This window comes from Drosophila arizonae, chromosome 5 (genome assembly GCF_054131065.1).
Source record: "Drosophila arizonae isolate 15081-1271.41 chromosome 5, UAZ_ARI_1.0, whole genome shotgun sequence".
Classification (NCBI taxonomy): domain Eukaryota; kingdom Metazoa; phylum Arthropoda; class Insecta; order Diptera; family Drosophilidae; genus Drosophila; species Drosophila arizonae.
In genome coordinates this window covers 26,483,145-26,499,353 of record NC_142925.1, presented here as the reverse complement: position 1 = coordinate 26,499,353, position 16,209 = coordinate 26,483,145, and the positions used below count along the sequence as shown (strand labels likewise).

The following is a 16,209-nucleotide window of genomic DNA, read 5'->3' as shown; positions in this document are numbered from 1 at the left end:
TAAATCTCTAATTTGCCTAATATTCAAATGTATAGGTTATGAAAATTGTTTCTAGTAACGGCAAAATTGAGATCTCTTTCAAAAATACATTAATTTAGAATTTATACGTACTGGAAATTTTTTGCCTAGCGGAATTATAGTCAATCACAGCTCACAATTGCCTTAACAGAGAGCTTTTAATTTACAACAAGCAACTGCTGCTGTTGAAGCAGTGCTGTTATGCTGCTCAGCTGATTCTGTAAACCACTAAAACTGGCTTTTACAACACTGCATTCATTCAAAATACATTTTCGTTAGCATTTAAAACCAGTGCCAGTGGCTTTTGTTTTGGTTTGAATCAATTTTATTAATATTGATTAAATTGATGAAGCAGTAAACATATTAATTTTGTGTACAATATTATAGGGCAGTAAAACAAGAAATGTGTGGATATTATTGAAATAATTGCACTTTATTTACTTATTGTGAACTAGTGGAATATATGGACTATATCTAATACAACGGCCACGCCCACTATTAAGGACGGCAGCAGTGATGATGCGATATTGATATTGATATTGATGCGACTAATTTAATGACTATTGTTTATTGACTCAGTTAAGAAGCGGAAGAACGGGCTGTTATATATATATATATATATATATATATATATATATATATATATATATATATATATATATATATATATATATATATATTTCTGTGTGGGTGTATGATACGGCAGGGACAAGTAGAATATGTTGCTAACTTAGTTTAAGTACTAATTATCACATAGTAACCTTTCTGTGTAGGCGTTGAAATTTGCACTGATTTGCGCTTTGACTTTGCACTTGACTCGACTTTGACCTGGCCAAGAGGCATAGGTCAGCCATAGCCCAGCAGGTACTTGGGCAGGTAGGTGATGGACGTAATCAGACTGTAGCTGTGGGAAAAGAAGCAAAGCCACAAAACCGAAGTTTGCGTATTCTTTTAATGTTACCAAATTTTATTTTCATAGCTGATTTTACAGTATATTCACCAGTAACCAGTTCAGTCGGCTTAAATACTATATATAGTTATGTGTTGTTAGATACAATATTTACAGAGTTTGATGTGTTTGTTTGGCCTCAACCGAATACACCATAAACCACATCAGTGAAACCCAAGGCATTTGACTCTATGCCTTCCCGCTCCTCGGTGTGTTGCTCCCCAGTGCTGCCATTGAAATATGCCAAAGCAGAGAGAATGAGAGTGTATATACAGTTATATTGGGTACTGTGTATATTACAATTACAACAACAATATGACATCAATATAACAAAAATGAACACCAAATGCTAGACAATGAATCATCGCATGATCATCGCATAAGCAGCGCATGAGCATCGAGCCAACACCAAGCAGAACAAACAGTTAGCAAACTACATTAGCGATACATACGAGTTGGTGAGTCCTCGATAGAACCACGACTTCCACGACTTAGAGGACCCCTCATCGATTTTCGACTCGACATCCGCACAGAAGTGCCGGCGATCGTGGGAGCGTCCACTTTTGCAGTCGCACAACATCCGCTTCTTGCACTCCGCATCGCACGTGGGTCGCGCCGGAGAGTTTTTCCAGTAGTTCCTGAATAAAAACAAATAAATATATATGTATACATTTGTATAATGATATTTTACATCTATACTCACTTATAGTAAATTTCGAAAAGCTCCTGGTTGTCCGTCAGATCGTTGAGCAGCTTGTCCCAGTCGCTTGGTCGCAGAGCCTTCATATTGTACGCAGCCCTGGCTGTATATAGCTTATACCAAATCGGATAGCCGTAGAGATTTGCCTCCTTCAAGTTCATTATCCATGATTCATGGTCGATGACAAGACGAGTCGTTGTATCATGATCACCATCCACCTAGGGATTACATTGTACGACGAGTCATTAGTACATATACTAACTTAAGTAACTCTAGGGCTCCCTCAATAGTTTATACTGTCAAAAGAACATGTTTTACATAAAACCTCAACAAGGTTGGAATTGGCAATTTATAGTGCCAAGGAATATTGATTATAATAATAAAAGATAATAAATTATATATCTTAATTTACTTTATCGCTTGTAGTCATATTTTTCGTCAAGAGTTTCTATTTAAAATTACTTACATAGTAAATACGATATCCCGGATTTAGATCATAGTAGGGTGACACGGAGGGTCCAATATAGGCAATGCTATTTGAATGTGCTGAGGGAACACAGAAAATAATTTAAGTTTTTGTATTAAGTTTCAATTATGAATATTCCGTGTTAATAAATAGAGGAAGACATCATTGTTAGATGATATTTTTGACAGATGATATTATATTATTTTTGGTTAACATCCTCCAAGTAGACTTGTAAGAGCCGCATATATATATACATATATTACATTAAGTCGGACAGAACATGCTGACTAAAAAATAACTCCATAAACATACTCAAATCATGGGGATCGTAGAACATTTCGAACTCGTCGAAGTGGGTGTGGCCATAGAATTGGGCGGTAATGGTGCTCTCATAGCGCGAGATGATCTTATAAAAATTGCGTGACCAGACCTTCAGGCAGTCCGAATGACCCGGCGGAATGTGTCCAATTACATGAACCTTCTCATTGGAAAACTCGGCGCTCTGCAGCTCATAGATGAACCTAAATAGGATAAGAGTTTCGATTGATCAATCAATCAAATCAAATCGAGTCGAAAATATATCTAAATCGGTAGTTTCAACTCGAACTCACCACTGCAACTCCGTTGCGGGATCTGTGGAGTTGAGGAGCAGCCACCAGTTCTTGTTGTTGCAGTAGTTCATGTTGAGTGAAATGATGCGGAAGCCGGGGCGCACAAGGACCGAGTAGAAGGCGCCACGCCGTACCGTGTGCGAGACGCTCTGCGGCAGCCAGCGACGCCACTGGACGTCGAGCTCGTCGTAGAGCCAGTTGATGGAGATATCGACCTGGTTGACATACGGAGGCGGGAAGCTGTTAACGGGCGCGCTCTCGTGGTTGCCCAAGGCCGGAAAGATTGGCACTCCGGGGAACTTCTCGGTCATTTGCTTGACCGTCTCTTTGATGATCTCGAGGTTCTCCTGCTTCGTTTGGTTCCACACATCGTGCGGCGGCAGGTCACCCGTCCAGAGGATGTAGTCAATGTCCTTGTGGGTGTCTGCAATGTGGGCGAGCATGTTGTCCACCGTCCGCTTCGGCGTGTCGCACTTGCGGTAGTCGCCCCACTTCCCGGCAGCGGCGTTGGGGCTGGCAGGCCGCCCGCTGCTCAGTCGGCAGCACAGCGGCTCATTGCAGTCCGCGTTCGCGCCCTCGACGTAGTGCGGATCGTAGTGGGTGTCGGAGATGTGGAGCACCTTAAAGAACGGGGCCGCCTCCAGCGGCACGGGCAGCTCAGGGAGACGCGGAGGCTTGGGCACCGGCGGGAAAATGACCTCCCACTCGTGGTACGGGTTGTAAACATCGCCGCAACCGTCGCCTATGATGAAGCTACACAGCTCGTCGGGGCCCAGGTTGACGCGCTGCAGCACGTAGATGACTTCGCTACCAAAGAGCTGGGCCACCCCCTCGCAAACGCGCGGGCTCTGGATGCTCAGGTTCGTGCAGTATTGCGCAATCATCTTCATGAGCTCTGCGTCGGTCTTGCCGCTCTTGATGTAGTGCTGGAGCAGACCGGCTCCCGCCTTGCACGCGGTGCAGGAGACCTTGGACAGGACGCTGTTCTCGATCTCGAAGGCTACCTGCTTCAGATTAAACAGCTTCAGCGCTTTGTCCACGAATGGGGGATACGTGAGTCCATCGCCAGCTGCCGCATCGTACCACAGCATTCGCGCAGAGCTGTGGTTCTGGCGCAGAGCCCGCAGGCGCTCCAGAAACTCCTCATCGCTGTCGGCGGTCTCGGTGCTAGTGCGGTTCGCGTGATACTTGAGCTCCACGTGCGGCACCACGCTGCGTGGCTGCACCTCAACCTTCCAGTCGTCCAGCTGCGGCTGCGTCCAGTTGATGGGCGCCCGCGCATTCGTGTAAAGAAAAGGTAGAGCTGCCCCAAGAGCGCATAATAGTAAAAAGGGTTCTGCTTTCGGGTGCATTTGCTCCACTTACCATCGCTCGCCGCCAGCCCGGCCACGGCCAGAGCCGCCATGAGCCAGCAAATGTGCCGACTCGGCCTGGGCCACGTCTGCTGCGACGTCGTCTGTGTCATAACTGTCGCTCAGCCACCACTAGCACCACCAGCGGCTGCCTGTCCACTTGACCTACAAAAGTCCAATCAAAAAGAAAATATGTACAGTCATTATTATGTTCAACTTGTTTCAAGTGCAAATACACATACAAACAATGTGGTCTTTACGTATGCGCAAGATATGGGTGCGTGCTCTTCTTCTTATTGCTCAGTCATCGGACTGCGTTTCACGGATACTGAGACATAATTTGGGACACATTTAGGGCACAGAATAAATTGTACGGCTTTTCGTTGTTTATTTCCAGCCTATTATCGAATTTTATATAACTTTCATTATTAAAAAACAGTACAAAAATTGTTCATTTGTATTGAAAGTACTCAAGACATGAATGAACAAGAGTCAAAACGAGTTTTCAGAGCAGAGGGGCATTAAAATATATAAAAGTAGATGTATCGATTACTTTCTGAGGTTTTCATAATGATTCGAATATGCGCTTGTAGAATTTTTTGATGAAATGAAATCCAATTTATTTTAGTAACAGTAAAAACAAGTAAGAAAGCTCTAGTCGAGACTGACCGACAACGAGATCCCCTGACAAAAATCTAAATTCTATAAAGTACATATTAATCTACATTAAAAAATCGACTCTAAATAGTGAATCAAGACAGGATTGATGCTGGGATTTAAACTGCCAATTAAGATCTCAACCTTATATTTTTCCTGCTATCAGGTTGTACTCCTCATCTTGGCTTATCAAGTTTTTATACAGATCATGTTTCGAATTCCACCAATGCGCATTTTAATCACAAAATATTGCTGATAACAGTTAATTGGCTGATAACACTTTAAGCATAAGTAGAACAGCAAAATCAAACTGAAAATATTTCAAATGAAACGGAATAGATTTAAAAAACAAACATGTTTTTCATTTGATGTGAGGATCCAGTCTACGCTGCTGTGCGGTAAATGACACTAAAAAGACGCCGAAAATAGCCAAAAAAAAAAAAAAAAAAAAGTTTAATAAATATATATAAATAAGCCCGCAAGACAAAACTAAATAAGGCTGCTCGACTAAGAGATTCCCTGGACATATGAAGCTTGTTAAAATAATTAACGCCGCAGAATCCCTGAGTTGATATTCCTAAGCAAAGGATCTAGGAATTTTAATTAAAAATAGGAAATACGCGTTCCACGCGGTGCTGTCACTTATTAGACTTTCTGACGGATTTTCACAAAATATCAGCAAGTATAATTCTTAAACGAAAAACAAATCTCTCATTTAACATCAATTTCGTAACTTTATTTACCGTAATTAAAAGATTGCATTATAACATGACTAGTTATTGCTATTTTACAACAAATTCGATTTGCACGTGTTGGGCTAAATAAATTATTTCTGACAGTTGTGCAACGTTCTTACTTTACGGTCTATTTGTAAAGGAAGGTTTCTTCTTGAAGCTAACGGATCGAATTATCGCTTCTGAGCTCTGCATCATAATTTATCGGCATCATAATTTACAAGTCCCACTCTTAGGGTTAAGCTGACACAGATTGAAAAAAATAATTTAATAATTCACCACAGAGACAATATTACGTGCTCTTTTCCGTATTTGCATTCAACGTAAACATGGCACCTATTGTCACACATTGTAGTTCCTAATCACCTAGTACTCCAATGTGCTTTTGTTTATCGATCGGACAGCTATAAACAAACCCTCAGCTTACATTTTCTCTCAATAATAACTGTATACAATGCTGGCTTTGATTTGCATTAACCCCAGTACTATCAAAATTCGAGCAAATTGAATCACAGAACATTTAAACCTTTTGTGAATCAATATTTACATATCAATTTGTCCATTCTTGGACTCTGCGAGTGCATCCCAAAACTGACGGCACTTAAAAAGTCGTTAACTGTAAAATGTATACCATGTTTAAGCGCCCACAGTACACTAGTCAACGTTGTGTCTGTGTGTGTGTATGTGAGTGGAAGCTGTCAACTGTTAGTGGCCATTAGAGGCAACAGCACCTGCAACAGCAACTGCAACAACTAATTAACGCGATTTATCTTCGACTGTTGTTCATTGGTATACCCTGAACCTATTGAAAATGGAGAATCGTGGTATAATAATATAATGAAGGGGCAGCAGGAGACCTGGGAAATCCCATAAAGCACATAAATCATATATATATATATATATATATATATATATATATACAAATATACAAATGTATAAAGTGTATTTACATATATATGTATATGAAGTATGGGATTCGTTTGTTTTGGCATCTGGCGGTTAACCTTAAGACCGTTTGTGTGTGCCCATTATGCATAAATTCAATGTAGTCACCGATAAAGTGGGGCCATCGTGGGGCCCGGTCGACTGGGGCTAGCAGCGGGTGTTGATGGTTGGCGCGCTGCTCAATGCCGCGCAGCATTTGCGCAGCTCGCATGGTAATTGCTAATTGGTTGCTCATCGCAGTTGCGTTATGCCTAACGGACTGGACACAGACACAGAAAGAGAAAGGGGGAGGGAGGCGGGATGGTGTTTTAAAGAGGGAAAAGAGATACGCCAGTACATTGGCCCCTTCACAGACGGAGACTCGTAGACTCTGAGGCACGCAGACTCGCAGTGAAATCGTCAACGAGATGGCGTGTATTGAGAAATAAATAAGTAAGTAGGGTTTGCCGGCAGAGAAAAAGAGGAAAATCACAAGATGAACAACAACAGCGGGCTGAAAAGAAAATGAACCGTATCTGTTATTGTTGCAAATTGTAAACTGTGTTTTGCTGTTCATGTTGTGATTTCGATTTATGCGAAAATCGAAAGTGTCTGCGGCAAAACAAAGCTAAATACAAAGCCAAGTTCAGTGGGCTCCGTGAAAAACGTAAGATTTCCACAAACAAAAGCATCAATATATATATAAAACCAGTTTGAACTTTGAATATATTTTTTTGAGTAAGGTTATGGCCTCCAGTTCAAAGAGTTTCTTTAGCAGGGCAAACCTCTGACAAATGTGTATTAAGGTTGGTTCCGTTCCTCTCCAACTCTTGCTCCCTAACCGTTTGCATTCCCCTCTTTGTCTTCAGATTTTCATTATTAATTCAAAGTACTCGACTTTGAAGCTCAGGCAATTACTCACAAAAATCCCATTGAGCCCACAAAGACCCTCTAAAAGGCCGCAACGCTATCAAATAACTTGCGCGCCCCATAAAAAGAAGCCAACACCAAAAACTTTCACTTTCTTCAGAAATTATATACACATATATATAAATACATTTTTTCTTTCCAAAATATGTTTTGGAGAAATGTGCTAAATACCTATATAACCCAGTGCCAGACTCTCTCGATTATGCAGCCGTCTTATCATCATTATTATTATTTTTGTTTTTGTTTTTACTTTTGTTTTGTTGCTATTAAATAACGGTGCAGTCGTCACGCTGCTTGTCAAAGCATTTTCTTGGTTTATAATTATGAAGAGCCAGTGAAAAGGAAAGTGATTTCCGTGGTGTGGGGGATGCTCAGCATAATGTGCCTCTCCTTAACTAGAAATGCATTCTCTAACATTAATTTTATTTTCACATATTATGAAATCAGATACATACATACTTATGATATTCGTATTCAGATCGACAAAAGTAAACATCCCACAAAAGAAGGTTATTGATGTACATTAAGAATTCTACCGAAAAAATATAAATGTATATTTATATATTTATGAGCGTAAAAATTTAAAATTATTGAGTTATCCCTATTATATTGTTCAAATGTTCAAAATGTTATTTGTATACCAAAAAAGGTTAATCTAGTAATTCTAAACAAAAATATATTAATATAATAATTCTCAACTTATTCGGAAATCGCAAAGAAATAAAGTTGTTTAATACATATTTATTTTAGTTTTGTTTGAAATTACAAAAAAAAACCTCCCGCATTTATTTAAACAGAAAAAAGTGTTATATTTTAAAAGTCGCAGCAGATAATTGATAATTGAAACTCACAACTCAGCCCAGTTGTGTAAAAAAATATATATAAGTGATAGATTATTTAAAAAAGCATCTCTAATATTTAATTTGAATTCTCACCTATGAATCTAATAAGCTTATTAAAGATGTAAGAGTCCAACAGTGTAACGTGTCAGTAATGCATAAAAACTTGTAAGTGGCTCGTATAATGAGGTTAAACTATTCAGGCTTAAAGTTTTTATTTAAGAGTACACAGACGTAATAGCATTAGTCCCCATCAGACATTCTTTATATATTTGATATTTGACTCACGTATTGTAGACTTTATACTCTACAATCTATAGTCTACACTCTGCAATTTACAGTATAAAAACAAGCAAGAATGCTCGACCAGAAGATACCCTAAACCCTCTAATCATTCTGCACTTCTTCTATGCAAAAATACAAACACATGCATCTACACGCACGCATAAGCCCGCGCTGGTCTGCAGTGCGGGCAATACTATGAGAATTTACTTGTTGAATAGTTTCTCCTGTAGTGGGACTATCTTTATGAAACTTTTAGAGCGTGATCATGATATTCAAATGTATGTATATTCCGAAGCACAAGTCTGTAGTACTTGAAATACAAATTGGGAGCGAAGGGAATTCTGTAAATACAAAATCTTCGTATTCATCAAATGTATATACGCAGTAATTGTTAAGTCTCTAGCTCTAATAGTATTTATATTGAAACAACACAGCCAAAAGCTGAGAAACCAAAATCAATTTATCGCTTATTCTCGATAAAAACGTTATCGGATGAGTTATCGAAAAAATAAGGTAAATTTAAAAAACTTCAGCTCTCTAACTCGTATATCTTTTGAGGTCGGCTTGCTCATACGGACAAACGTACGGACGTACGGACGGACAGACAGACGGACAGGGCTATATCGGCTCAGCTTGTCGTCCCGATCTGGAATATATGGGGTCTGCGATGCTTCCTTCTGCCTGTTATATACTTTTCCGCAATATACAGTAAGAATTTCCAATAATATACAGTAAGAATATATATGGGCTTTTGTTCCTATAAAAATATGTAAAGCATAGAGGACGTGGAAAGCCTTACAAGTGTATAGCTTTCACGATTTTCTAGTTATTAGCTTAAAAATACCCCTTCGTTTATAGATTGTTGAAATTTCGTTTGGGTGGCCGATTCTTTAAAAAATCGGATGGTTGAGTTAGTGCAAACTCCTTCTCGACGTATATTCAAACGTGTCTTGAAGGAGTATTATGCAGTCAGTAGCTGTCGACTGTAATCGTTTCTGATATAGTTGATTTCAGTTAGCATCAGCTAATTATGCAGGCGGCCACTGAAAGAGAAGTAACACACGGCTGATATAGAAAGAGAAACAGAAACGGAAAAATGAAAACAGAAAATAAATCGAGAGACAGACGGCAACTGACCGAAATGCCAAAGGCGGCTAAAACAAATGAAAGCGCTGCGTAACCAGGCCCGAAGACGTCTTGCGTACGCTTTGTACGCTGCATGACAAACGGCACTTGGCTGGCAGAGTACCGTGCGAGTGAGAGCGAGAGGGCGCGAGGAAGCTTTAGAATGTCAAGCCAAACAATACGGTTGTTTGACAGCCAAAGAAGAAAAGTGAAACAGTTGCAGCAGCAGCTACCATAGCTTCGCGACGCCAGTGCCTCTGCCGCTGTTAACATCGCCGTCGCCGTCGACGTCGACGTCGGCATACCGTAATTCAGATTTTGCAAGGCGTCGCCAGCGCTAAAAAGTTTCGGCACGACAGCTGCGCATGCGTGTGGCTGGGTCGGCAGGCATTGGCCAAGTGAAACGCGGGAACGTGTTTTGGTTTTATTACTTCTTTTTTGATTTTTTGTTTTTACTTATTCGGACCATGTTTTATTTTGTTGCACTGACAAAATGTGAATCAAACGCAACTGGTTTGTGCTTTGATTGGGGTTCACGCTTGCAGAAGTGGCTTACTTGAATTGGGTATTTTACCTGACACAAATTGAATTGAATTCAATTTGATAATTGAATGCCGCGAGCTTTCGTCGCTTTTCGTTCTCGTTCTCGTTCCTCAGGCTTTGTTTTTCTTCCTTTGTTTTTCTTTCCTTGGTTAGCCCCCTCTTGGGTATTTATAAACTGGTGTGTGCCATAATACGCGAATCTCTTTTGTCGTCTGGCCCTATTTATTCTCATTTACATTTCGCTTTGTTTGATTTTGTATTATTTATTATACTATTTTCTCACTAATTTTCGTACACTTTTAGCATGCATTCAAATAGCGAACGATGAACACCGATTAAAGAAGACACGGCAAGTTCACCGTTGTTGTTGTTATTATTATTGCTATTGTTGTCGTCGTCGTTGATTTCACCCGACTGGCTGCCTTTTATCTGTCAACGGTCTAAGCGCGCCAAAGATTCGTACCAACTGCTCAACCCGAGACGCCATCAACAACTGAGCAAGAGAACTGATGCAGCTTTTGAGTCGAGCTTGCGAGCAGCACAAGCAGCTGTTCACAGCGACCAACAGAGAGAGTGAGAGAGAGAAAGAAAGAGAGAGCAAGACCAAGAGAGAGCGCGAGCTTTTGTTATGCTCTTGCATTGAATTCACAATAGGAGCGTGATAGATCGTTTTGCAGCTTGTGTTCGCTTTTTGACATTAATTAGAGTGATGTTATCTAGAAACAAACCCAGAGCCGCATTGTTCTAAAACGGAAATCGTATTAAATGGAGATGTATATGCACGTACAATTATATTAATTAATCAGTTATATTGGGAATATAATTTGGCTGAGACAAAATACAGAGTCACAACCAAACTGAGTTAAATTTGTTTCTAAAAGTAACTCTTTATTTAACTTTTGCTATTTGTGCAACTTACTTTCATCTAGAATAGATATTCAATAGTTCAATATTGCACTTGTTTGCAAACTCAATTAGATTAATTGGGAAGCATAATTTGTCAGAGCTAAGATATACATATTCTTGAGACGTGTATGGGGTGACATAAGGGTTCTACAAATAATTCTATTTATTTATTGTAATATATAAATTTAATAATATGCAAGAGCTATTTTCATATATTATGTGCATGGAATATATGAATTCAATTTTACTCAATATATACTCATTCACTAAGTGAAAAGATTATATACAAGATTTTGTAAAATATCAATTTTGATGACATGGTTAGCTTGAGCTAGAATAATTATGTTTATATTATTTAAATAAATAAATTTTCCAAGAATTAAAGCTGTTAGCATCATACAATATATGTAACACAGTTTACCCCTCATATTGAGCCCCTCACATTGAAAATACGTGCACTTCAAGTGCTGTATCAGTAGCTTTATTTAAAATTTATTACAATTGCCGAAGTACGAGCTTGCGTTAAGGCATATCAGCAGAATGAATGATCTCTGGCACCCTTCGAGCTGTCAGCAACAGTTCATTGCCTGGCCTCATATATGTAAAATCAAATATGTAAATTAATCAATACACCATTACCATCAGGCCACATTTGATTGATGACGCCTCAGCCTAGAGATTTTATGGACACTGGCGATGGAAGCGAGAGCCCATGGGAGATGCTGAGGTCCTTGAAGACTTCCTTAGAGAGGCTGCTGCTGGCAATGGATGGCAGCTCTATGATAGAGACTGGCTCTTTGGCTGCGGGTACCGTCTGCTGCGTCCTCAACTTCAGTTGGCAGCGCCAGGTGACGTGGAGGCCAAAGCAAAGACCACGAGCCGCCTGCTCTGGCGCCTCGCTGGGCATGGGAGCGTCCGACTCCAAGTTTGCGGCACGTCCGCAGCAGAGTAGCCAGCAGAGCATGAGCTTGAGCTGCGACAGCACTCGAAGCGTCTGGGGCAGAAAGGTGTAGAAGAGCGGATTCAGGGCGCAGCTGGTCAAATTGAGCAGCCCGAAGCTGAAGTAGAACAGCCAGGACAAGGGCGAGGAGAACGACCCGTACACGCGCATCATCAGGAAGATCCAGGCGGGCAGGCGCAGGCAGATGAAGGCGCCCATCATTAGCAGCACGACCTTCACCATGCGACGATGCCGCGCCACACGTGCCACAGCCGCAGGAGTCATCTTTCTCTCTTGCTGCGGCTGCTGCGTCATCTGCGCGGCGCTCGTGTGAACGCAGGCTGCCACGCTGAAGGCGCTCATTACGGCGTAGGCGGTCTCCCGGTTACCCAGTGGGTAGTCAAGCCACATCGACTGCTGCTGCTGCCTTTTCAAGCTGCGCAGCTGATGGCGGCGCTGCCACAGCTGCTGCGCAATCGTCACGTGAAGAAAGATGAAAGCCACAATGCAGGGCACAAAGACGAGGCTAAGCGAGACTCCGTTGTAGATGCCGACCTGAGTCTGGGGGCACGAGCAAATGGAAATTAATGAAAGTGAATCAATAGATTGTCCGATTAGATAGGAAACACATGTAAACAGCATGCAAGGCAAGTACGCAGATCAGATAATAAAAGCACGCCAATGAGTAGACGGCGCTGCTACACCTACATTTATGGCTAGCAACTGTCGAACATCTGTTCTAGACTGTGAATTTCAGGGTGTTTAATATATATATATATATATATATATATAAACACCCTGAAATTCACAGTCTATATATATATATATATATAGTAGGGTATACGTTTTAGTTGAATTCTTCAGTACTGCGATAGGATAGCAATAATCTAATATATATACATATATTCATTTTGGATGTAATATGGTTTTGTACTTTTCGTGGAACCTCTTGAAAGATTATATATGTATAAATAGTTATATATTGTATATTGTTCACTTCAGCTGTTTATACTCTGAAGCTATAGAAAATGGCAGAAAAAGGAGTGACAGATCCCATTGAGTCTATATATTCCTGATAATGGCCTGTTTCACTTTTTTTTATACCCTGAACCCATTGAAATCATATCGAGTTTTTCTCCCAAAATCGATAACTACTCCCGATGTTTGGTTATCGATTAAAAGCCTTATCGAAAACTAGTTTTTTAATTATATCTTATACCTTTGGAGCTACAGTCTCCGAGCTTGAAATGTATACTTATATGTATTTAATACAATTTCAATTTTTTGAAATTTAACACCCACCCCCTCACCATCGTATTTGTAAATGGCGTATTTCAAATATTATGTTATGATCACGATCTACAAGTTTCATGGAAGTAATCCAGACAAGAAAAGTTATTAAACAATTAAATTCCCATGCGTGTTTATGCGTGCATGCCTATGTGTGTGTTTCTTGTGTAAGCAACTTGTTTACTATTTTATTGTTATCGACTAATGTTAAGATTTAGATTTGCAAATTTATTTATATAGGTACTCTATATATAGAAAATCCCCATAACTCGGTATGGGGCTCGGCTCTATTATTAATTTACCTTCCTTGTGTTGTTATGGTTATAGTTTTGATGTACCGGTTATACATTTAATAAATATATATATATATAAAAAAAAAAAAAAAACCCCAATACTCTCTCATACTATAGTAAACAAAATAGTTGAAGCGAAGTCGGTGAATGTGTGTGTGTGCATGTCTTATTACTTGTGTATGCACAAAACAAATGAAGACTTATTAGAATATTAGAGGAGTTCAGTGGATCTCGCAGTCGAGCAGTCTCGGCTACAGCGCTCTCACATTTATTATTTGGAATTATTCTGCCGCGTTGCATAGCCGATATTTTTTATTATTTTAAGTCTCACTCACCCTTCTGCCCACGCACATCGTCACCTGCTGTATTTCGCTGACTATCAGCTCGTCCGTGGTCTGTATGTAAACGCGGATCGGCTTGTAGATGAAGAAGAGAGGGACTGCCACGCCCATGCAGGCCAGCCAAATGCCACCGATGCAGAGTACGCAGAGTAGCCAGTGGGGAGTCCAGATGCCAACAGCCGCGCGCCTTATCGACATATAGCGATCCAGCGCAATGACCACGAGCATAAAGCTGCTGCACAGCACTGTGGTAGTGTTGACAAACGGGATAAGGTAGCACATGAAGGGGCCAAGGATCTAAAACGGAAACATTCAGTCGAATTTCGGAGAGGATTCAATGGGAGCTAAGGGTCGCACCCAGTACTCAAGGTAGTCCGCCCTGAATAACGCTATGTTGGAAGTGGTGAAGTTGATGCAGTACATGAGGTCGCTGCAGGCCAGCGAGATGAGGCAGGCGCGGAAGAAGGGCCTCAGCTTCCTGCTCGAATTCACATACAGCGCACTTAGGTTGCCCACAAGGGTGCACACGAAGAGTACCGAGACCAGGAACAGGAAGATGTAGCGTGGCGTGCTGTGTATCTGGCACAGGTCGCTTGCATTCAGCAGCGGATGGAACTCGTCCGATGTGTCGATGATTAGCATTCGCGATGCCATTTAAGTTCCGCCCGAAAGTATGCAACACAAACGGTTCAGCTGCCCGTGCGTCAATCAGGGCGATTGCTCAGGGACTGACAACTGAAATATCTGACAGCAATCCGCCTTGTGGCAGACCCCTGCCACCTGCTACTAGTGTGTGTTGAGCGTTTAGCTAATATTATCACCAGCTATCGTCGACCGCTATCAGTCGCTTAGCAGCGCAGTTGATTGCTATCGGCTGTCGCAAAGGTTCGCATCGCCGGAACCCACACGCGAGCGACTGACCACGCTGATATTGCGCCAGATGTCAAATTAATTTATGTGCATAATAACGCATATCTTGACATAAATACTTATACGTATATAAATAAATATAATAGCCTGCGGCTCATTCGCTTGGTTCACATTGTAAATAATTGGGCAATCAAACTGATACCATCGCAAATCACATTGCAATGCATTGCAATGGTCAACAACTGCTAAAATAAAAGCGCGGTGTTTTATTATTCTGCCGAACACAAAATGAATAAGAGAATATTTGATTTGTGGGCACGATACCTTCGGACTTCTAGCGCTAGACTGCTGGATGAGGCTTTCCAATAAAAAGCCGGACAAAATTCAGGAGTTAACTTCGATTTTTCAATATAAACTTTAGCTTTTCATTCACATAGATCAAAAACAGACGCAATGGCGAAAAGGCTGTGCACATTGCTCAGTAATTTATATGTGCCTTAGAGGTTTACAGTAACTTCTCTTATACAGTCATCATTATACTCTTTCAAGAAGGTAAAAGGAGTATATTGTCTTGGTTCAATGTCCGCTTTGCTGTCCGTGTGTCCGTATGAACGCAAGGCAGACTTCAAATTTAAAACAAATACTAGAGTAGATTTTTTATTTTCACGGTTCCCCCACAAATGGATTTGGCTGCGTTTGAGCTGTGAATGAGTATTCTGTAGTCAGTACGCCCGACTGCACCCTTATTACTTGCATTCTGTTAATATTGGCTGATCACATTAGACCCTAAATAAGGATAAAATGGAATTTTTAAAACGCTGCAAGATGCTCAAATAAAGTGTCGATCTAGTAATGAGCTTTGCACTACCCCAATTCTACTCTAATTCGGATTAGATTTGCGGGCTTCGAGCTTTCCGCATAACTTACACAGAAGGCAGTTAGCTTGACAAAAATGCTTTTCGATGACAAATTTTTCCGTTCGTTAGTGAATATTGAAAATTGATTGAAATTAAATTTAATAAAAGTCTAAACGACTACTCTAAAACTATCAAGTGTATAATATTATATAATATACTATTGGCACAACTGTAAACCTATACATTAGTGAGTTGACATATCCTAAGAGGGCCGCATTCCTCAGCTAAACATTTATGGGAGAACACAATCAATCGAGCTCATTTTCTTCAGTTCATATTCGGACGAGAGAGAGAGAGAGAAAGAGAGAAAGAGAGAAAGAGAGAGAGAGAGAGAGAGAGAGAGAGAGAGAGAGAGTTAAACCCTTGTTGATACTAAAGTACTTATTTATCTATCTACATTTTTGCGAGACTAAGACTCAGATATCGTTACTCGCCATTAAAGTGGCGAAAGTGTGCTTAGCTTATGCATATATTGGAATTACTTACATTTGTATCTCAATCTAAATATATAAATATTTG

The 16,209-nt window shown here is 40.5% G+C and overlaps 2 protein-coding genes across 4 annotated transcripts; both read right to left on the bottom strand.

Annotated features, from left to right (window-relative positions):
• Positions 1 to 424: 424 nt before the first annotated feature.
• On the bottom strand, positions 425 to 10,646 carry LOC108616870 (sphingomyelin phosphodiesterase). Of its 3 annotated transcripts, XM_089469343.1 has the most exons (9): positions 10,165 to 10,646; positions 4,339 to 4,494; positions 4,110 to 4,261; positions 2,745 to 4,047; positions 2,446 to 2,654; positions 2,134 to 2,213; positions 1,671 to 1,885; positions 1,420 to 1,605; positions 965 to 1,194 (listed from the first exon to the last, which is right to left on the bottom strand). In XM_089469343.1, exons 3-9 carry the CDS (start codon positions 4,207 to 4,209, stop codon positions 1,107 to 1,109), a joined length of 2,181 nt encoding a protein of 726 aa, XP_089325469.1. In that variant the 5' UTR covers positions 4,210 to 4,261; positions 4,339 to 4,494; positions 10,165 to 10,646; the 3' UTR covers positions 965 to 1,106. The 3 variants fall into 3 exon arrangements, with proteins under 3 accessions (XP_017867870.1, XP_089325469.1, XP_017867869.1); XM_018012381.2 differs by lacking the exons at positions 965 to 1,194; positions 4,339 to 4,494 and adding an exon at positions 425 to 922; XM_018012380.2 differs by lacking the exon at positions 4,339 to 4,494 and having other exon boundaries at positions 10,165 to 10,645.
• Positions 10,647 to 11,498: 852 nt separating this feature from the next.
• On the bottom strand, positions 11,499 to 15,866 carry LOC108615060 (uncharacterized). The gene is made up of 3 exons (XM_018009293.2): positions 14,261 to 15,866; positions 13,898 to 14,200; positions 11,499 to 12,540 (listed from the first exon to the last, which is right to left on the bottom strand). The coding sequence occupies exons 1-3, from the start codon at positions 14,555 to 14,557 to the stop codon at positions 11,707 to 11,709; spliced, it is 1,434 nt and encodes a 477-aa protein (XP_017864782.1). The 5' UTR covers positions 14,558 to 15,866; the 3' UTR covers positions 11,499 to 11,706.
• Positions 15,867 to 16,209: the final 343 nt, after the last annotated feature.

Excerpts from the sequence above, each read along its gene's own strand:
- LOC108615060 (XM_018009293.2), bottom strand. The coding sequence starts at position 14,557 with ATGGCATCGCGAATGCTAATCATCGACACATCGGACGAGTTCCATCCG. Across the intron at positions 14,201-14,260 it reads CGGACTACCTTGAGTACTGG|ATCCTTGGCCCCTTCATGTG; the intron begins GTGCGACCCTTA and ends TTTCCGTTTTAG. Across the intron at positions 12,541-13,897 it reads CGATGTGCGTGGGCAGAAGG|ACTCAGGTCGGCATCTACAA; the intron begins GTGAGTGAGACT and ends TCGTGCCCCCAG.
- LOC108616870 (XM_089469343.1), bottom strand. The coding sequence starts at position 4,209 with ATGACACAGACGACGTCGCAGCAGACGTGGCCCAGGCCGAGTCGGCAC. Across the intron at positions 1,886-2,133 it reads CGGGATATCGTATTTACTAT|GTGGATGGTGATCATGATAC; the intron begins GTAAGTAATTTT and ends TGTAATCCCTAG. Across the intron at positions 1,606-1,670 it reads CTTTTCGAAATTTACTATAA|GAACTACTGGAAAAACTCTC; the intron begins GTGAGTATAGAT and ends GTTTTTATTCAG.